The 23,177-nt window shown below is 44.9% G+C and overlaps 1 protein-coding gene across 1 annotated transcript in view; it reads right to left on the bottom strand.

Annotated features, from left to right (window-relative positions):
- The window catches only part of NELFCD (negative elongation factor complex member C/D), a 90,489-nt gene that overhangs the window by 5,144 nt on the left and 62,168 nt on the right, over window positions 1–23,177 (bottom strand). The window contains exons 13-14 of the mRNA XM_086932639.1: window positions 18,367–18,507; window positions 2,383–2,512 (exon numbers count right to left, since the gene is read on the bottom strand). Coding sequence (XP_086788765.1) covers window positions 2,383–2,512; window positions 18,367–18,507 — 271 coding nt within the window. The remainder of the gene's footprint in view (window positions 1–2,382; window positions 2,513–18,366; window positions 18,508–23,177) is intronic.

The raw sequence follows: 23,177 nt of genomic DNA, 5'->3' as shown, positions 1-23,177 counted from the left end.
CTTCTCATACCCGACTCCAAGACTATGGAACTCTATCCTTGAACCCATCTGAGTAATTCTGGGTCTTTTGGCTTTCCATAAAGAACTGAAAACCCAACTCTTCAAATGATTACCTCACCGACTAATGACCACCCACTAATGTGTCTGTGTTGTTGTTATCATCCCACTTATTACCATCTTTTATGCAATCTCTGATTTGGCATACACTCTGCCTCAGCTCTTTTTGCGCTCTTATTTTAGTCCCGCCTTTTCTTTAGTTTTAGTTAGGGTTACCAAACTATGTGTACTGCTCACCAAACTATGTACGTTGCTGAGTCAAAAGCACTGTAGAAATTTCAATTAAAGGAATCTGCTCACTAAACAGTGGCAAATCCTACAGTCCCGTTTTAACCACTAACCTCTACTTGCACTATGCTCTTTTGCAAATGTACATCATTTTCACGATTACAAACAGTAACAATTCTACAATGCGCTCTTTGGTTGCCAATAGATACGAGCAGAGTATAGGATGAGGTCTTGCAACTCCTTACATAAAATTGTTAACATTTCTAAAGTGTACATTCAGTACTCTACACACGTCCCTCCATTTGGTGTGTCGTCCTCACCCCCAAACACACACTGAAAGTTATCCTACCAACTCAGTTTATGTTAATGCTGGCCAATAGAAGTTCCTGTTGTATGTTGCAAAAGTGGAGTTTACTGTCAACTAAAAGTCTCTGAAGTAAAAGTGTGAAAGCCTCAGTCCTGAGCCAACCTTTACCAACTTGGAAACCCAACTCTCTGTCCATAGATACATATGGAAGCAAGCTTCAAAAAAACATGTCGGTAAGAATACTGCTGTCAAAGTGAGCATCATCTATATAGGAGGCTTTTAAAGGATCAAGTTAAAAGATGGTGTGCAAAGTCTCCTATTCAATGTCAAAAACAGGGGCCCCCTGAAACTAGTTAGAGTTCCTAGGACATGGTAACAGTACTTTCAATAGTAAAAATTCCTATATTATGAACCTTGACTTGAGATACTGCATGCCATGTGTAGTATTATGGTACAGCTATTGATTCTATAAAAAGAAGTGAAAAGGCTAAGAAAAAGGTGCGTACCGATGCGAAAGCGTAGTCTCCACTTATTTTAAGTAAAATATCTAGTAAATATCGATTTTTCCACAAGAGTAAAGCTGAAATTGCAGTCTAGCAGAATATAAGGAACCATTGCATGAAACTAGGCAAAAGCTGAATTGAATTGGGAGAGATGAATATCGCTGATTCGAGGCAGGATCGAGGACCCTGATCCCCACGCGAGGCTACCTACGATTAACCCGAGGTGCCCCAGACGTTACATTAATATTGCCCACTCGACTCAAGCATCGACGAGCGATTGGGACCTTTATTCATCTCTCCCAATTCAATTCAGCTTTTGCCTCGTTTCATGCAACGGTTCCTTATATTCTGCCAGACTGCATTACTTTTTATAGAATCAATAGCCGAAACGCACATAGAGACATTCATCCTACTTTCCTCTAATTGTGTGGTTGCTATCGAACGGATTCTTCTGTTTATATACCCTTGCAATGCTTTATTTGTACACATATGAATGTTTTTTACTGTTCTCAATTGATATGTATTGTTTACTGTTTTAATGTAATTGATTTGCACATTAATTATTTTTTTAAATTTTACATGTATTAATAAATTATAATATACGGCTTCTTTTAACATAATTTCCTTGTTTGTCTTTACATTGAGGCTACTCCATTTGTTGCATCGTTTGTTACATATTATACCTGAATTTAGACAGGTACCGAGTTGCCTAGGAATTTTTACTATTGAAAGTGCAAAGTCTTCTATAGCACTCACCTTTAATGCAATAGGTCTCTAGAAAGCCAAGAATACTGCCTCAGCTACTGTGTAATGTGCACAACCGATCATGTCAAAGTAAGTGATATGGAAGAAGTACCCAACAATAGCAGAAGCTTTATGAGCTGGAAATTAATCAAAACACCAAAATAGAGGAATATAGTTCTTCTCCCAATGCATGGTACTAGAGCAACCACAATACTAGATTGCTCATAGGAAGCAAATAAAAACAAAATAGAGAACAGGATAGTGACTTTTTATTGTAAATAGCATGCTGTCTTCTTCAATGACTGATGCACAAAGAACAACTGACACGAGAAGCCAAACATGCTAAATATACACATTTTTATATTCTCCTATTTCTAGTCTCTTAATTTTCTTAATCTACATGACCTGGTGAAATCACAACTTATAGAGAAACTTCTATAAATGATATGCATTTTCTCCAATTCTGACTAGGGGCTGCATGCATACATACACAAACAGGTATGATGTAACTAGGCACAGGTCTGAGAGTAGAATCAAGATTACCAATGAATTCTGTGACTGGGTCATGCTCCCCTTCTGTTTTAATCGTCCCTGCGATGCTGTCATTCTCCAAGATTGGAAGGAAGAGATGCACAAAATCAGAGGTGTAGGGAGGAGCGATGACATCTAGCACCTGGGAAATAAGAAAAAAAGTGCTGAATGATTGTCATTTTGTTGTTTCGTGTCCTTAATTGCTCATGAACCCCTTTGAGGGACACCTGACTTTTTAGTACAGCAATCAGTAAGCAGTAAGCAGTTTAGTGAACAGCACAAAAAAACGTTCTGTCTGCACCAGAAGTGCTTTTAATCTCCAGCTGTTGAGGCCGCTGGCTACAAGCGGGCACGGCATTACATACATTCTTTATTCAGATATGAAAACTCGTGGGCCATGAGATTAAATGATCCAAGCATTCCTTAACGTATGAAACTGCGATCAATTCTCTGGTGATACCAAAACAGATGAATGCAAGAATTTGGTCTTATTGGTTCAAAATGAGACAAACCCAAATGATCACATTTAGTATAAAGATTTGTCAAAATAACCACCAAGCGTTTTAGATCCGGCATTAGCCAAACTTTTTGATTTCAATAAAACCATATGTACACAAATGCATGCCTGGATACAGCAGCTTTCAGTCTGCCCTCTTTCATGACTTTGCTGTAGTGTCATTCACATTTTGCTTTCACAAGCCACACTGTACAGCATAAGGTACAGGGTAGCAAACTTTAGCCACTGGCCTGATCTCACTGTGGGTGATGGCATTCCTCTTGTGCACAATCTGCAGATCCACAAAGTAGTCCCATCAGTGCCAGGGACTACAGGCCCAAAGTATGACTTTACTTCAAAAAATGACATTTCCTCCCACTTTCGAATTTTTTGTTTTTTTTGTTCACAGGTCTTGCGCTCTCGCTTGCGGAGCACCACATCCTGCTTGTGCACTACTATCCACTGCCACCTTGGAAAATGGACTTACACAGCATTCCAAGATTGCTGCCTATAAATGCAGAGCGACCTTGGAAGGCATTTTGTGAAACTTTATGACACAAATCCTTCCAAGATTGTCATCCATACAACTGCAAGTTAGGTTGACCATCTTTAAATATTTCGTAATAAAGTTTTACAAAAACTTTGATAAAGGAGTAAAAAAAAGCCTGGGCAAGCAAATAGTTATGCTGCCAACGCCAGACTTTTTGGTGTTGTCAATGGTGGTTCCGTCTTTGGATTATTTGGAGACATGTGCACCAGCACAATATTACCCTTATCGCAATTAATTGACCTTCATATCAAACTTTGGGCCTGATTTAGATCTTGGCGGATGGGTAACTCCGTCACAGTGGGGATGGATATCCCATCCGCCAAAATATATATATCCCGTAATGGGATTTATATTTCAGCGGACGAGATCATTGTTTCCGTTGCGACAGAGTAACCGGTCTGCCAAGATCTAAATCAGGCCCTTTGTGAGGCTTGGTACTTATTTTTCAGTCCATGTATATGAACCTGTGGCAATTAGCATTAGAACCTGCTCTAGGTGCATTTGACCTAGAAGTGAGCGATAGACATGGTTACTGACCTGTAACAATAGTTTATTAGCTCGAGTATAAACATGCTGTGCATTTATCCAGCCACCTAGTAGTTATGGTGAAGTGAAGGGAGGGGTATCAAATTAGGAACCATTAACCACATGCGTGCGGGGGTTATTTTTGCGCTACGCTGCGTTTTTCCAAACGCCGCGTTACATGACGAGCTCAGCTCGTCATCCGCACACGACCACCGTGGCTGATGACGAGCTGAGCTCGTCATCAGCATCGAAGGGTTAAACTGGCATAAAGAGCTGGTTGTCAACCATAGGCAGAATCAGAGTCACTCACTACATCAACATGACACCCTCAATGACCCACTAAGAAAACACTTCTTTGTTGGGGAGATGGAAAGGACTCATTAATCTAAAATGGCCTAGTCACAGAACTATTGCTACAGTTAAGTTACCTTTGACTTCTGCAATGTGAAAGCATTCTAGGTTCACATGCAAAACACAAGACTCCAAAACAAGTTTTCCCCACTCACTGGTGGAATATTTTAACCACGAGTGGAGCTAATACATTTTGTAAATAGTCTTTCCCCCGTTGCCTCTTGTCTTGCATGAATATTGATACAGTAATGTCTAGTGAATAAATGAACAGAGTACAGATTTGCTGAATTACACATGTCCGTTGGGACACATTCTGAAAAAGGCTATGGACGTTGTTTTTGTTCCGACAGAATGTGCTCTTGGTCGAGTGAGCAAACACTTGTTGCCTAACGAAGAGTACAACTGTCTAGACTGCAAAATCTTACTTCCAATTGCAGACTTGGGTAATCAGATTACTATGCTCTGGGTTGCATACAACACAAAAAGTTGTCACTTTCTAAAGACTTCTTTTTGAAAAGGTTTTACATGAGCTGTATTTTACCATCAAGTGTATGCAACACACTATATTTCAGTGCTGGCATTTGCACCCTAATAAAAGAATAATTCAATTATGCATGTAGATTATGTGGCAGGTATGTACAGTCTTGGAAAGCGGCCATGGGAAGTGTATTTTGCCTTCCGAGGTGCCAAAAGACAAATTGCTTCTCCTTTGCACAGCAGCAATTTCTTGTAGCTGGTCATGCAGACTCCCTAAGATTGTCTGTGCATTTCTTGTGGAGGTTTGATTTTAGAACTATGCTGCCAAATTCAGGAACTTAAAGTCTAGAGGCTTCATTTGGCTCTGGTGCATCTCGGATTATGAGGATTTACGGGCGACATCTTGTAGTATACAGGAGACAGGTTTATCAAGCTTGAAAAACATGTGTCCCTGCTCTATGCTGGTTTGATTAAATTGAGTGTCATCTAGCACAATGTGCACTTCTATACCCACTGTGGAAAGAGGATCTGGAGGTGAAAGCCATCACCAATGACCCATACCAACTGATTCACACAGTATACATAACCTCTTGACCCACATTGTATGCATCTAGAAGAGTAGTTTGAGGGTTTCTAGTTTTTGCTAAGAACTATATGTGGATGGCCGCATTTTGTGAAAAAGTCACAGACATGGCATGATCAAGCTCCTGTTTATGTATGTCTCAACTCGCAGCCATGTGACAGGATGTCTTTGTAGTTGGGGGGACATGGTGGGCAAATCAATGATCATAGCCTGGTGCAAACTGCTGGTGCACATCATGCAGATACCTCATTCTCAGGTTATAGTTGAAGGATTTTATACTAATCTTTACTTTTCAGAAAGGTCCTCGCTACCTTAATTCATTCATCATTCTTCTCAAGGAAGTTATTTGCAGAACTGCTGCAGACCTATTTTCACTATCTGCCAAGAGATCTTATAAAAGGAAGGGGAGCGGATGTAGCAGTACTGGTGGAGTGGAATTTAAAACACTACGGTGTAGATGCTGGTACCTCAACTATCTTCCAAACAGCATAGTGTTTTTTATTTTCTATATCCACAGGTTGCCCAGTGATAGTGCTTGTATTGACTAAGTACTTCTGGCCAGTTCTCAATATGTTAGAATGGGGCACGACATGGGACGTTACATACATTAGGACTTGAGGAGCAAGGCATATATTTCTCTCCCTCTGAATCATTACCAGCCAAGCACTGGCTGGACCCTTAAAGAAATCCTCTCCTACCAGCTGCTCTCACAGGACATTGGTAAAAACTGGAGATGGAGTTAACGTTTCAACCAAGAAGGAAGAGTGTCCGTCCTCCTCCAGCAACTATAGACTATATAAGTGAGATGCTCTTTGCAGCATACAGTGATAGCTTATAATATCATCTAGACAGGAAAGGTGACCAAATACAAGTCATAGCCTTCGATGGGGAAAAGCCTCTTGATCTGCTCATCTTCATCATTGTTAGTTTAGCTTTAATCTGCTTAGCTTTCATGGTGTTCCAACAATGGTTGGTATCAATAATGTGTGGTATTGCACAGTGACCAAGCCACCTGCAAGCAAATGTAAAGCTATTCCTCTGTAGAGACTGGCTTCTCTTGTGGTAGCTTCTAGCAGCGCTTTATGTGCAAGCTAAAGACTGGTGCAGAGCTTCTTCAAAATATAATTTGTTCTACTTTAGTGCATGTCATTTTCAGCACCACAGTAGCTTAAAAGTGTTTTTTAGGAGAAGTGTACTTGGTTGCAAAGTTATTTTATGAGCCAGGAGTGGTGCTTTTTGTGTTCATGTTGAAACCACCTGGTTTGGTGATGGCAGCAGTCAAATTTTCAGGATTATGTTAAGTACTGTGAGTGCTTGTGGCCTCTCAGTATGGGTACCTGTAAGATTTTGGACCTTGGGTAAGGTTCAAATCTACTTGGAAGACGTCTTGTGCAAGCTGAACCGACAGATGCGTTTCTCGTTCCACATCACTTTCTGAGTAGGCTCAGCTTTAACAAAAAAAGGTTTTTGCTTTGCAGGTTCCTGTTACACAGAGTCAGAGAGCTGACTGGTTACAACCTCATCATCACTGTGTTAGCACCCAGCATTGTGTGTACGTTGTCAAGGTTCTGGAAATGAATTATACATGAAACTAATGTGGAGTCATAACTGTCGCCTGAAAGAGATAAATTGAACATATGTAAATCTACACATAAATAATGAATGTAACACTGAGCAGAACTTACATTTTTTCACCCCCTGCTTGCTTCATAATTAAATGAAAGAAGGGTATGAATTTGAATTTATAGAAATTTATATAGCGCACGTATACCACGCCGTTTCTTGGCGCTTGAAGGATGCTTAACCCGTGGCTGGGGTAGCGGAATTACTGAGGTGGAAAGGCATGAGAAAAAAGAAAGGTCTTAAGTGCCCTGCGAAATTCGAGGTAGGAAGGAATAGATCTAATGTGAAGGGGGAGAGAGTTCCAAAAGGTGGGGGAAAGGACAGTAAATTTCAGGCCCCCAGATTTCTTTTTCTTGAACCGGGGGACAGAAAGAAAAAATTCAGTCGAGGAGCGGAGTTCTCGGTTGGGGCAATAAGTACTAATGGCGGAGGAAATGAACTCCGGGGCAGTTCCCGCCAAGGCCTGAAATGTAATGCAGCCTAATTTAAAGAGAGCCCGTACCTTCATAGGCAGCCAATGTAAAGATTGAAGTAGGGGGGTGACGCGATGGAATCTGGGCAGGCCATAAATCAGGCGGGCGGCCTGATTTTGGACTAATTGAAGGCGATGTAAGGCATATGCAGGAGCACCGTTATATACAATGTTCCCGTAGACCAGCCGGGACAGGACCATCGCCATCAAGATTAATTTAAGGGCAGGGACAGAGAAGAGCCGGGAAATTTTCCGTATGGTGCGGAGAGCAAAGAAACAAGAAGAGACAACAGAACTAATCTGAGAATGGGGGGTGAGGTGTTTATTGAGTGAAATCCCTAGGGTTTTTACAGAGGAGGAAGGTTTGGGGGAGGTGCCCAGGGAGGGAGGCCAAAAGTTAGGGGACCAGGGGCTGGGAGTGCAACCGGTGACGACAAGTTCAGTCTTGTCCGGTTTTAATTTCAAATGGTTGCCGTTCATCCAATCACTGATGAACAGCATGACAGACTGGAAGTTGAGTATACTGTTGGGGAGTGTGACAGATGAAAAATGAGTTGGAGGTCATCGGCATAGTTATACACGGTGACCTCCATTTGCTGAAGTGCAAAGATAAGTGGGAAAATGTAGAGATTAAATAATAAAGGAGAGATAGAGGAACCATGGGAAACACCACACCGGACTGAGTGAGGAGGGGCAGTGAATTCAGCCAAGTGGACGGCTTGAGAACGATCTCCTAGAAAGGAGCTGATCCAAGCCAGGGCAGGGCCCTCAATGCCCGCCGCCTTGACACGGGTGAGAAGGATTGAATGGTCCACAGTGTCAAAGGCGGCGGAGAGATCTAAAAGGACGAGGGCCTGGGGAGTGTTGGTGTCTAGCCCCTCTCTAACGCCGTTCATCTCAGAAATAACCACCTTCTCAGTGGAGTGCCGGGGGCGAAAGCCAGCCTGCCGGGAAGCAAATCCCCCCACTGTCCTCCACAAAGGCACCTAGGACCTGGGTGACATGGGCCTCCAGGACCTTAGCCAAAAAGGGGAGGAGGGAGATGGGACGATAATTAGAGGGGGAGGCAGGGTCGGCCCCAGGTTTTTTTAAAAGGGGAATGACAATGGCAGTTTTATAAAGGGCTGGAACAATCCCCTGTTCAAGGGTATCGTTAAGGAAGGTGAGGGGGGGAGGTAGCAGCTCATAAAGAGCCTGCGAAGAACGCGCGCCGGGGCAATATCCACAGGGGATCCAGATTTAACACGGACCAGTAGGGAAAAAAAGGTGTCTCTAGTCAGGGGGGGCAGAAGAGTCAAGCAGGAGGTGGGGGGGGGGGGGGAGGCTGGGGATCACATAAAATAAGGGAGGGAGGCGGAACCCCAGCCTTGATAAGGTCAACTTTCTCAACGAAAAAGTCGTTGAGAGAGTTGCACAACAGCTGGGATGGAGGGATTTTGGAGGAAGCTCTAGCAGAAGAAGCCAGTTCCCGGACTATAGCAAATAATTCCCTGGACTGGTTCTCTGCAACCAGAACTCTCCCTGAGAAATAGGCTGTTTTAGCAAGGAGGATGTCGTTTTTATATTCTTTGAGGATAGAAGTGTAACGGGATTTCAGGAGGGGTCAATAGGCACGCCTCCAGGCTCTCTCAGCTTGAAGCACCTCCAGTTTTTTTACCTTAAGGGAGGGAGAGATCCATTTGTTCGCATCATGGGTGCGTTTGACTGTTACACGTTTCAAAGGAGCAGCTTGATCGCAGGCCCTCAGGAGCCAGCATTTCAGAGCATTCAGCTGCCTGGATGGCGTGAGATCAGCCAGGTAATGATGCCTACAAGGGATTTATTTGAATCAAAATAGTTTTAAATAATTCTTTTTATAAATCTGTGGAGTGATATTTAATAACACTCAAAAAAAATGTTTTGAAATTAATTATGGTGAAAAGATTATTTCTATTGACAAATTAACCACATGATCAAATGTAAAAAAATATATTTAATATATCATGCAATAAAGTAATCAGTCATTGAAAAACAATATACAATGGTACAGAAAGAACAACAGAAGAACATTGACAACCGAGAACATAAAGGTTAGATATAGAAAAATATCAGCAGACCAGCTGGTTCATTTAATCTCTTTTGACGAGAGCTTGGAATAAATTTGGTGCTCCAATTCATTCCGAGCTCTCGTCATGACAGCCTGACAACTGCCACGGAGCAGACAAACTAGTTACCCATTTTCTCTGCTCTCTCAAAGAGATTACCTGAACCAACTGTGTTGCTCTTTCACAGTATTGGAAATACCGTATCTGAGAATCTTAGACATTTTTCTGCCCAGGGTCAAGAAATTATATAGGAGTTACGCTTTTCCTGAAGATGGTCTCAATGATTTGAAACAACGAAGATCGAAATGGCGACGAATAATCCATTCTTTTATGTAGTTATTGTCAAATTAATTGAAATTTGGGTGCAGAATCCTATGTTTAGGACAAACTCACTGTTTTTTCCAGAGGAAGATGGATATATACATTGATAACCAAGATATTTTCTTACATCCAAACTTTATGTTCTCGGTTGTCAATGTTTATTTAGTTTTTCTGTTCTTCTTTCAGTTCCCTTGTATAATGTTTTTCAATGACTGATTACTTTATTGTGAAGGTTTTTACAAAAAAATGTTAAAACATGGGGAAATACTTAAATGCTTGTGTAAAACAAAACGTGTGTACTAATGCATGAAAAACCAGGCTGCATTCTGTGTATGGCTTTGAATAAAATAAAAAGACTAATGCGGTTTGCTTTTGTGCATGTCAATAATAATAACATGTTTTTTGCATGGTTTAGTAAAATGCTGGGATGGTGTGCAAACAAAATTAATTTCATGAAAACAATAAAGACTAATGTGGTTTGCTTTTGTGCATGTCAATAATAATAACATGTTTTTTGCATGGTTTAGTAAAATGCTGGGATGGTGTGCAAACAAAATTAATTTCATGAAAACAATAAATGTTCTGTTTGATTCTTGTAGAAAAGCAAAGCATGGGCCTATTTCCTTGCATGCCAGTTTGGGGTTAACTTTTAACAAATGAAAAATAAAAGAAAATCAAATCGAGTATGGATGAGGGGAGAACGTAAAGAATAAAATTTGTCCTTCACATGTGCACTGACTGACTGCCAAGTTTCGGAAGACATTTTGTTAAACAAGTGGAAGCGATGCAACTTCCTTATGAGATGGCAGAAAACAAAGAGAGAGTGAAGGACTTGATCATTTCGATACATGTGTTTCTCTTCAGGAAATATGTAATGCTAAATGTTCAGGACAATGGTCATTTAAATTAATAGGTCATGATGAAAGTGGTATGACAGAGACACCCCTGTTCTTAGCCAATCAGAGTTCGAGATTTTACACTGATTGAAACAAATGTGGTTTGGACTTTTAGGTTTTAGGGTATAACTGAGGTGCCCCAGTGGGTGTCGTTTTTAGCATTGTCGGGTGATGTTAGTTAGCGGGAGATGGTCGCTATCGTCGGTTTTCTGTTTCCAGATAGAGACCTACCCTGTTCCTGTTTTCCTGATTTAATCTTTGCTGCTCGTTTTCTTCTCGAGTGGCCTACTGCCTTTAGGCCTGAGGGTAGATTTCCCTATCTGCTTATTTGGTTTCGTATAGATAATCTCCTGAAATTGCATATTCATTTGCAAATGAATGTACCCCGTTTCCCCGGTTCCTTCTGTGCCTTCTTTCCGATGCTGCGTCCCTGAGGCCCTGCCCCCGCCATTCCCATTAGCCGCCCCACTCTCGCCTTCTAGCTGCTCCTCCCTCCCACAGCCCCTTCATATGGAGCCCACACAGCGGCAACGCCGCTGGTGTGCCAAAGGCAAGCCCGTCTGGCACGTCCACGCCTGGACCGCGCCCAGCGCCACAACCCCTGGCCCCCGCCGGAGCCAGGGAACTCGAATGAGATACGACTCCTCCACCCTCAAAGCACTCCACACCGGACGACAACCCGCCTGCTACAGAGCAACCCCGAAGCGAACACAGAGACCCTTCACCTGTCAAGCCTGCAAATTCACCTGCCTCCGAACCTGCAGACCACCCACCGGACCTAACACCAACAACAACCACCTCAAGTACATTCTCCTCGACACACGCTCCGTCCACAAGCACGCCGTCGAACTCTGGGACCTCCTCGACACAACAGTACCAGACATTGCCTTCCTCACAGAGACATGAATAAACACTTCCTCGGCCCCCGACATCACCATAGCCATCCCGGACGGCTACAAGATCACCCGGAAGGACCGCATCAACCAAACCGGAGGTGGAATCGCCATCATCTACAGGGACACCATCAACATCACGACCAACGCCGAAGAGACACTCGCCACCGCCGAACACCTACACTTCCAGATTCACACCGACCCCAAGACCACCCTCAGAGGAACGCTCATCTACAGACCCCCAGGCCCGCGCACACAATTCGGCGAAACCATCGCCAACTTCATCAGCCCACACGCCCTGGCCTCTCCAGAATACATCCTCCGAGGGGACCTTACCTTCCACCTGGAGAAAAACAACGACAACACAACCACCACCCTGCTCGACAACCTCGGACTCAAACAACTGGTGAACACCCCCACCCACCTCGCTGGCCACACGCTCGACCCCATCTTCTCCACCAGCAACCATGTCTCCTTCAGCCAATCCACCGGACTACACTGGACCGACCACAGGTGCATCCACATCACCTTCAAAAAGAATACATCACACCACCGCACGCAACAAATCCCCCGTAGCTGCTGGAGCAAAATCACCACAGACCAACTCATCTCATCACTAAGCCAGAACCCGCCAGCCGACACCGCTGACACCAACGACGCAGCCCACAACCTCGCACAATGGATCACCAACTGCGCCAACGACCTCGTTCCACTGAAGAACCCCCCAGGCAAGACCAACAACAGGAAAACCTCATGGTTCAGAGACGCCCTCAAAGACTCAAAGAAATCCTGCCGAACCCTCGAAAAAACCTGGAGCCACGAACGGACAACAGAAAACCTGACAGCCCTCAAGAACGCCATCCGCGAACACCACCAGCTGATCCGCACCACCAAAAGGGCATCGTTCAAAGAGCGGCTAGACAACAATACCCACAACAGCAAGGAACTCTTCAGCATCGTCAAAGAGCTCTCAAACCCCAGCGCAAGCAACAACGACATCATCCCATCGCAAGACATCTACAACTCCCTTGCCACGTTCTTCCACCGCAAGATCGCAGATATACACGACAGCTTCGGACCCCAGACGCCGCCTCCAGCCACCGAAGCATCGACCCCTACCACCATCCTCAGCGCCTGGGCCCCATCAGCAAGGAAGACCCCACCCGAGCCATGAACACTATCCATTCTGGCTCCCCCTCTGACCCTTGCCCCTGTCATATCTTCAACAAAGCCGCCATCATCATCGCACCCCACCTCCGGACCGTCATAAACAACTCCCTCACGTCAGCCACCTTCCCTGAGAGCTGGAAGCACGCAGAAATCAACGCCCTTCTGAACAAACCCACAGCGGACCCCAAAGATCTCAAGAACTTCCGCCCCATCTCTCTCCTTCCCTTCCCGGCAAAAGTCATCGAGAAGACCGTCAATAAACAGCTGACTGCTTTCCTCGAGGCAAACAACTCGGTCGACCCGTTCCAGTCCGGTTTTCGAGCCAACCAAAACACCGAGACCGCCCTCATTGCAGCCACCAACGACATCAGGACCCTGATGGACAACGGAGAAACAACCGCCCTCATCCTCTCGGCAGCCTTTGACACCGTATGCCACCTCACCTTAACAACCCGCCTCCTCAACACTGGGATCCAAGGAAAAGCCCTGGACTGGATCACCTCGTTCCTCTCAGACAGAACCCAGAGAGTCCGCCTCTCTCCCTTCCACTCAGCGGCCACCGAGATCATCTGCGGAGTACCCCAAGGCTCCTCGCTCAGTCCCACCATCTTCAATATCTACATGAGCCCCCTCGCCGCATCTCCTACGCCGACGACACCCAACTGATACTCTCCCTCACCAAAGACCCAGATACCACCAAAACCAACCTCCAGGAAGGAATGAAAGACGTCGCAGAATGGATGAAGCTCATTAGCTTGAAGCTGAACTCTGGCAAAACGGAGGTCCTCATCCTCGGACAATCCCCATCCGCCTTGGACGACTCCTGGTGGTCCACAGCACTGGGCTCCGCGCCAACACCCACGGACCACGCACGCAACCTGGGATTCATCCTTGACTCCTCCCTCACGATGACCAAGCAAGCCAACGCCGTCTCGTCATCTTGCTTCAACACCCTGCGCATGTTCCGAAAAATCTTCCGATGGATCCCCACCGAAACCAGAAAAACCGTCACCCAGGCCCTCGTCACCTGCCGACTGGACTACGGAAACGCCCTATACGCAGGAATCACAGCCAAACTTCAGACATGACTTCAACGCATACAGAACCCCTCCGCACGACTCATCCCTCGCCACAGCCACATATCCGCCCACCTGAGAAACCTGCACTGGCTCCCCGTCTGCAAGAGGATCGCGTTCAGGCTCCTCACCCACGCACACAAAGCGCTACACGACAAGGGCCCCGAATACCTCAACAACCGCCTCTCGTTCTACATCCCCACCCATCAGCTCCGCTCCGACAGCCTCACCCTCGCCCCACGAATTTGCAGAACCACCACTGGCGGTAGATCCTTCTCCTACCTGCAGCCAAAACATGGAACTCCCTCCCCACGCACCTACGACTGACCCAGGACCATCTCACCTTCAGAAAACACCTCAAGACCTGGCTATTCGAGCAGTAGAGACACCCCCCTCCCTTCAGCGCCTTGAGACCCTCACGGGTGAGTAGCCCCTCTATAAATGTAATGATTGATTGATTGAAATGTATTTTGTCTCAGAAACTTCTCTCTTCGTTTATCCACTCCTTCAATGCATATGTTAATGGATATAAGTTTTTTCTTATACATTGCTCATGGTTTCTCTCCATGACAATTTATGATTTGCATTTCGTGTAACTGTACTGGATGAGCATTACATTTTACAATATTTACGATAAATATACGTAAAATTATATACCAAGTGTTATTATTTGATAGTATAAATAGAGTAAATAATTATTACCATCAACTCTTCAACTATAGGTCAGACACCACAAATTGTAAGAGAAGAAATGCAGATTCTGTAATGTACTTTTGTAAGTTAGGTTTAAACCGGCATCACACTGAACCCCAGCTTGAAGGGATAAGTTGGGTAGTGTAAATGGGCCTATGTTATTGGAAAATGATTGATCCCTGAGCGCTGGATAAATGGCAACTGTCTGTAACACTTCTACTGCATGTTGTAAATAAAGATCATCCGTACAATGAGCAGAGTAGGTTAGTGTTGCACGAGTCTGTGCTCTGTTGTAGTGTTTTGCTGATAAACCATGCGGCTCAGGAAAGTAAAAATTCCCTTTCTACAAGGAATGTGGATGCATCATGAAGTTTATAAGCAACCCATGACTTCTGAGCACCATTTATTGGTCACCTTCCAAATCACACAACATCTTTGCACAATAAGCAATGAGAAAGCAGCATTTTCAACTAAAGGTATAACATATTTTTTATTAAGAAAAAGTTCCACTGATTGTGTTGAGACTATAAATTACAAAAACAAAAAACTGAAGGGGTGCCATTCTTTGGTATGAATGAGAATCAATTGTTTATGGCACAAAAATATATCTAACTTTTTTCGAGCACTTAAGGGCAAGTAAGTTATGGAGGAGAAGCAGTAAAGAACCAGAAGGGGAAGGGAGAGCAATAGTGATAAGACAACTGGACAACAGATGCTTGTAGACCGTATAAACAAAAACAAGCATTTGCAATGCAATAGGTCTCGCATTAGGAAAGTTTGAGCTATTGGTATTGTAAATGACAAATATTTTATTTATGTGTTGGTTTTGAAAATTGCGAAATTAATAGCTTTGTAATTTACAATGCCAATAGTTTTAACTTTCGCAAATGTGACACCGATAGCATTTGTAATTTAATATGTGTTGAACTGACCCTAGGCAGCGGCCATGGTGTAGATTGACTGCTAATTTAGGTTATGATCTATTTGCTCTAGTATCTGGGAACACTTTGTTTGTATCACTTACCTACCCAGGTCCCAGCGACTTATTGGGGCAACCCGTGTTTTTACAGCACATATGTATTCACTAAAGGCATAAATGAAGACAATGTCACGCACAAACATACACTTAAGTGGAGTAACATCAAATTTAACACTAAACACCCAGTATATGCACTTTGGTTTTATGGTGGTAATTTTCGGGGGCAGGCGATTGAGCTAGAGCTGATGGGTCAGTGAGGGCTTTATTTTACCAGCACCAACAGTTAGCAAGCACAGTCAGACGGTGTAAAGCTCGCAGAAATCAATAGTGCAACGAGGAAGTCTGCAGAATAAGTGAATTGTTTTGTTTGGGAAGGGTAGGCAAAACAAGCCGGTATGCGTGACCAGAAATTATTGTGACAAAATCCGAAATGAAGGGGTTTGCGTATAACCATGTGAGCAAGGAATGCATACAAACACCAGCACACAACATCGAATAAAAATTATGATGACAACTGCAGCCAACCTATGCCTCATACTGCCTGGGGCATCAAATCTGACCAGGGGTGACCTCCGTACTCAGTGGAGGTTCGTATCTTATCCACCTGCCCAATAAATATAAAAATGCCTGCCTGTACCGACGCCAGGCTGGCTGTTCATATACCTGAAATGTTACCGACCGCATATCGTTATAATATCTTTAAGCCAATGTTTAGCAGATGTAATTCACTGTAGTTATGTCGGCAGTGTTGGAAACGCTACAGTTGACTCCCAGTTCAACCCACATGTGTGCAGTGTCAGCAGAGGTCCAGTTATTCTCACAAAGCAACAATTTTACACTGCCAAAGTCAGCCACAAGAGAAATCCGGAAGTCACTTACAGACATTTACTGCAAGCTTAAAAGACTCTCCGGCACAGGCTTCATGCTATGGTAACATTTTCAAATCTCCACGTTCTTTGGAGGTCAGCAATTTTAACATTTTGCACTTGCCGGTTGTACTTTAGATGGCAGCTGGCGCAACCCTGTGAATACATGAAAGCGGGCGCCGTGCTGTAGCGGGAAAACTGCGTCCATGTAAATAAAAGTTAGTCGCAATGTAAAGCAGGACCCCATCCCGAGCCACTCACATCCGGCCCGGCCCTGATTAGGCTGGGAGGGCTTATGGAGGCAGAAAGGGAACTGACAACCTATTGGAAGCACGGAAAGATGGCGGCTGCGACAACCCTGTGAAAGAAAGCGGTTCCCATGTGAATAAGTTTGGCATGCGGCGGACATTGTGAAACCTTATTACAATGGTGGCACTCTCGCTTTACCCTGACTCAGGAAATCTATCCACATCAGGGGGTCCTTGTTTGTTTTACAAAATGGCACTCTCGCTTTAGCCATAAACATGTAAAGCTAACGCTGTGCCGCGATTGCACCGAAAATAAAGCAATATAAAAAAAATTGTCAATTGTTTTCTATTTCTTTATGTTTGAAGCAATCACGGCACCAACGCGTTGGCTTTACATCTTTACATGTTTAAAGCTAAAGCGTGGGTGCCCCATGGTAGGCAAAGTAAAAAAAGAAACCGAAAGAAAGGCATGCGTACGGGAGAGCGAGTACTGCTGTGATTACTGCTTAGTAATGGCTCTGCTGAGTGAAGCGTGCGAGTGTACCTGCACAAGGAACAGTTGAAGGATAGTAGCGGCTAGGGGGGCGTGAAGAGAATATGCTCGCTTAGTGCTGCAGCCTGATGCGCGCAAAAAAAACATTCCAAGTTCAAGTATCAAATATATGGAGATAAATATCCGTCCGGCAGGGAAATGTCGAACGATGCTCCAGTCCTAATGTAATTCTTTCCCCAGTGATAAAAGGAGGCGCGCTTCCAATTCTGCCGGCACCAGCTGATTCAATTTATAAGCATGTGAACCGCGTGCTGCAGTCCGCCGCCGGCCTGCGACCAGGAATTCAGGCAGGCCGGGCGGGACAACCGGAAACAGGAAGTAGGAGGGCGGGAGCCTACCCCGCCTCCCACGGAAGAGCCGCGATTGTTTGGAGCACCGGAGCAGGCAGGAGCCTACCCTGCGCCCCGGTGCCGAAGAAGGGAGGAAGAGTCCTGCTGCCGGTGAGAGCCGCTGCACCAAGGAAGCCGGTGAGTGGGGCTTCGCCTTGTTGCTTGTCTGCGAGGGCGGGGGGCATGTGTGTGCGCCCGCGCGCGTGCGGCGGCGGGCTGTGTATGTGTGTGAGCGTGCGTGTGTATGTGTCTTGGAGTCTGTGTGTATGCGTGTGTGTGACTGGGGGGGGGGGTGCCTATCTGGGTGCCTGCGTGTCCGTGTAAGTGTGAATGCGTGTGCATGCATGCGCGTTAGGCTGACTTGCTGGGAGTATGGGAGGGAAGTGCACGGCGCGGCGCAGGACGGAACGTGCGCGTTCGCGCACCAAAATCTGCCTTCAAAAGCTCGTGACAGTTTCTTGTCCTCCATCCCCCCGTGTCCGATAGCTATAAGTCTCCGACCCTGGACGCATCCTTTGGATGCGAATTCCAGGGCGAGACCTAACAAAAGAAAAGTGCCTGAAAAGTGAGTAGTGCAAGGACACAGTTTTGCATTCAAGCTCCAGGGGAGGGACAAAGAGAACAGGAAGGAAAATCCACGCATGCTAACAAATAACAGCAAGCAATTGAGATGGACAATGGAGCCAATCAATGGTAAGCAATGGGGGGGGGGGGCAAGGGGGCAACAGGTCCACTTTAAGCTAATAATCAGGCTTGCAACAAACCATGAATGCGCAGTTCAGTAGGAGAGACCTAAATATGCACTGCTCACCTCAGTGACAAAGTATCTGATGAGAGAAATGTCTGTGTCCAGCTTCTCCAGGCACCTATGGATGTATGCGACGACCGGCAGAACATACCCTCGGCTAAGCAGATGAACCATCCTGTCCAGTAAAGTCTTCTTTAATTCAAGCTGCAGCACAGGATTAAAACCGTTACTAACCACAGTCACATTGTTAGTTTTTCAATCATCAAAACAAGAGTGTCCAGTGTGTGCAAAATACCAGAGCAGGCGATGTAGCCCACCAGCAGATTTATAAGTAAAATTAGATCCTTGAAAGTAGATGGCTACAGACAAAGCTAGGCTATCCCACCTCTCAGCAAATGCACTACATAGCGTGGGCAATACTGATATAAACCTCACTTTTTTTTTTCTTTCAAAAACAGTTATTGAGGCAATGAAATACAGACACATTACATCGTGCAATAAAGCAGCTCAGATGAACACAGTATAGATCAAGTCAGGCATTAGGGGACAATTCGACTGCACCGTGAGAGAAACATGAATATGTTAGGGCTAAATCACAGCGTTTGCACACAAAGGACAGAACAGCAATGGTAAGCTACATGAAGCAGCGTGGCCAATGAGGAAGAGGGGAGCAGTCACCGGCCAGCACTGGCAACCTCCGCGGGCACAGGGCCGGCTGGAAGCACGGAAGAGGCAGCGCCGCTGGGGAGGGTGCGTGAGTGGAGATAAGTGATCAGAGGGCCTCAAATGTCCACTGGACGGGACCTGGCGGGCAGTAAGTCCCAGAACTCCGATAAAAGAGTCTGACACCCAGAAGCGTCCTCCAGCTAGCCAGCTCTTGGCAATAGGAGCAGGCCTGCGGCCCCAGCACATCGCCACCCTACGCCTGGCCAAGATCAGTAGCATCACAATTAGGCGTCGAGAAGCATCCGGGCAGAATTTAACGAAGCCAAGCGAGCACCCGGTAGGGGGCGAGGGGGGGGGGGGGGGGGATGTCCGGGTGCACAACCCACAACAGCACCAGTAATGTCTGAAACAATGGAGCACACTGTCCGCCAGAATTCTGAGACCTTAGGGAATAGCCACTCAAAAAGTGCGAAGTCCGCCGCGGGGGTCGCACAGCGCATGCACGTGTCAGCCGGAATGAGCTCTAGCTTGTGTAACTGAGCAGTGGTGCGGTATAGCCTGTGCAGGAACTTAAAATGTATCAATGAAAACCTAGATTTAAGTAGGCTTATTTCAAAGATCAACTGGATAGTGGTGTTAGTCAAAAGTAGGCATTTTCCCAGCTTACGTTTCCCCCCCTCATTCTACAATTCAGTGCTGTGAAACCTACTGTTTCTATCTTCTATGGGTGAACTGAGTAGCAAAATCAGAAGCAAGAAAATTAACCACCTAACTCTCATAGGTTAGGCTGGCAGCCGACAGCCATAGCTATCTGTTTAAAAGAAATATTTATGGTTAAAGGAATTCTTTGAAAAAAATTGACTATTAATCTTTATCTTTTAATTAAAATCATCATTAAATTCAAAAAGAAATTCACGGCAGTAGTGCGTTTTTATTTCAACAAAAGTAGAACATATAAAACACTACTAATCCATTAAAGAACAATGTTTCATGCAAGTTAATTACCTGCAAATTAAAATCTAATATTTACAAGAAAAGTAATTGATTTCATTTTAGCTAATAATATAGCTAAAAACTACTTATTTGCTTATCAAACTTTTTCGAACCTCCAGCTCTGCTAATTTACTAACAACTTGTTATTGCTCACTATGTCCTGTGCTGTGCAGCCTTTCTGACACTCTCTACACAAACTAAAAAGTCATATTAGTCACAGGGATGTCGGAACAGGGACGCTGGCCAGACACCTTTTGCCTAGCACAATTTCATGGAAAATACAAGTGGGCGAAATCCATACGTTTTACAAATCCAAATAATCAACTGGGAATCCTAGCTTTCATATCTGCCTCAAATGCTTTTGCACAAGTGCAAATTCCCATCTTTACAATGAATGGATGCAACCATTGCACGAATGCTTTTAGCAGGGTCGGGGTACAGGTGCAATACACCAGCAAGGGACTTTAGCTTATATTTACAGTGATTGCATTTGCTGGTAGATATTTCAGATTACCAAACTAGAAAATTCTCATAATGTCAGTAGACCGAACCCTTAATTAATTTTTCTTTGCAAGTGCTGGGAAGGATTTACAGAAATACACTCCGTCTACAGTTGAAGCTTTATATATTCATCACTATCATGGACTGTTCCCATGAGGCACAGGGTCAAGACTGATTTGCACATGCCTGGGTCTAAACTGGGCTGGGATGATGAGCAAAAGAATGATTGATTTAACCCAGATCTCTTGACTGGGGGTGAATGTATGATTCATTCAGCACTCCGTCCATTATTTGTTTGTGTGAGCATCTGTGGCACAAGACTGTAATACCTGGGTATTAAAAGTTGTCTGTCCATATGAGGCATTTGTACATGGGAGTACTTGATGAAAATGAAAAGCTGATGTTTTGGGAACGTGCATTTCCTAAAATCTGAAAACGGATATTTTAAAGGCAGTTTTTGTTTTTAAAAATGGATTTTCTTCTGTTAAATTGAGTTTGTTTGCCCACAGTGGAAAGTGGTATTTGATAGAAAGAAGTGCACTTTCAGAAACCGATGAATAATAATAATTCAAGCAGAGCTGGGGAGACCTCCTGCTGTATGTATATACTTTGTGCCATGGGTATGTATAGATTTGAAAGTTACTTCATAAGTCAGGTGGAGGCATTTTATATTGATGAATGTTTTCCTGGCATTTTTTATGGTAACCGCACCAGGAATACTTGGGTGGTAACTACTGATAATCCGGCTTAGGGTGGTCATAGCATAGTCACTATTTTACAGTTATAAAGTTTGATAGTAGCTCAGGAAGACTTTCCTTGAGCAGAAGTAGCTTCACTAAAGAAAAGGTTGGAGACTCCTGATGTAGTGCTTTCTTTTGTCAAAATGGGCGTCGATGTCCAACCATTTGGTGTACCTTCGGTGACGTCGGCATGCTTCCGGCGGAAGCTCCCACCCTTGGGCCCCATCTTCGGATTCTTTTTTCTCTTTTTTGTCCTTGTAGTGAATCCATGGCTATGTTTGTTAAACCTTTCTTCAACGTAATTCTTTTCACGTATCTTGTAAGCTTCAACTTGCTTTCTATTCCATGTGTTTCCACCTTCTTCTCCAGCCTCATCTTTCTGGCGGAGGCGGGTGGGTTCGCTAGTGAATCCAGAAAGATCTTCAAGCTGAAAAACTACACCGACAGGTAAGAAACTATTCGTTTTGCAGCGTGAATCTTTCTGGATTCACTATGCTGTGCATAGATTTTGTAGCGGTTTCGTTACTTTTGTGGCGGCTGGGTGGAAGATGAGCGTTGGTTGTTGAATATATGTTGAAGCACTCTTTGTCCTACTTGTGCTTCCTTGTTCATCTGTACATCCACGCAATAGTGCTTAGTGAACGTGTGCACTGAAGCCCATGTTGCCGCCAGGCATATGTCCTGAATTGGTGTGTTGGCCAGAAAGGCAATTGTTGCTCCTTTCTTTCTGGTCGAGTGGGCCTGTGCCCCTCCTGTTAGCTCCTGGCCCGCTTGCTTGTGGCAGAATTGTATTGTTTGTGCGATCCATCGAGCTATGGTGTTCTTAGTCACTGGTCTACCCAGGTAACGGTTTGCGAAGGATACGAAGAACTGTTTTGTCTTCCTGTGTTCCTTCTTCCTTTCAATGTAGTGCATCACTGCCCTTCTTGCGTCTAGAGTGTGGAGCGCCCTCTCAGCGCTTTTCGTGGGGTTCTGGAAGAAGCTAGGAATATGAATACTCTGATTCATGTGGAACCTTGACACCACCTTTGGCATGAAGTGCGGGTCTGTTCTCATCACGACCCTGCCACTGTGTATCTGGATGTAGGGTTCCTGCAGTGTTAGTGCCTGTAGTTCGCTCACCCTGCGTAGCGAGGTGATTGCAGAAAGGCCGCTTTCATTGTCAGCATTTGCACTGATGCCTTGTGGATGGGTTCGAAAGGTGCTTTCATGAGCTCTGTCAGTACCACATTCAGGTTCCAAACCGGAGGCTGCATCCTTTTTGGTGGCGCTATTCTTTTAGCCCCTTCTAGGAATGTTTTTACTACTTGAGATGTAAAGAAGCTTCTCCCTGCTTCTCCTCTTGTGTATGCAACAATCGCTGCCAGGTGTACCCTCAGCGAGGATGAGCTTAGCTTAGCTTTTATTAGGTGCATGAGGTATCTTAGCACCGTTGATTCCTTGGTCAGCTTTCTATGGAGTTTTTTCTTGCAGTACCATTGAGTGAATCTTTTCAATTTTTCCCCATAGAACTTGCGTGTGCTGGGCCTTCTTACCTTCCGCAGCACCCGCAGTGTGCTCTCTGGTAGTTTTAGATGTGCGAACCCTAAGTTCTCAAGAGCCAAGCTGAGAGGCAGAGGTTCTCCGGCTCTGGGTGTAGAACTTCTCCGTTTTCCATGGAGAGAAGGTCTCTTCTTTTTGAGAACTTGTGGGGTGGGCCCTGCGCCATCTCCATTATCTGTGAGTACCAGGTCTGCCTGGCCCATTGTGGTGCCACCAGGATGAGCGTCATGTTGCTCGTCATGCATTTGTTGAGAACCCTGGGGATCAGTGGTATCGGGGGAAAAGCGTAGGCAAATGTTTTTGACCAGCTTATCCATAGGGCATTCCCCTGGGATAGTGCCTCTGGTTGTCTGGATGCAAAGTACTGGCATTTTGCATTCTGGCGTGTTGCAAACAGGTCTATTGTCTGAGTGCCCCACCTCCTGAATAGTC

The sequence above is a fragment of the Lissotriton vulgaris genome, chromosome 7 (genome assembly GCF_964263255.1).
Source record: "Lissotriton vulgaris chromosome 7, aLisVul1.2, whole genome shotgun sequence".
NCBI lineage: Eukaryota > Metazoa > Chordata > Amphibia > Caudata > Salamandridae > Lissotriton > Lissotriton vulgaris.
Note: the sequence above shows the minus strand (reverse complement) of the source record. Positions and strands in the feature narration are given on the sequence as shown.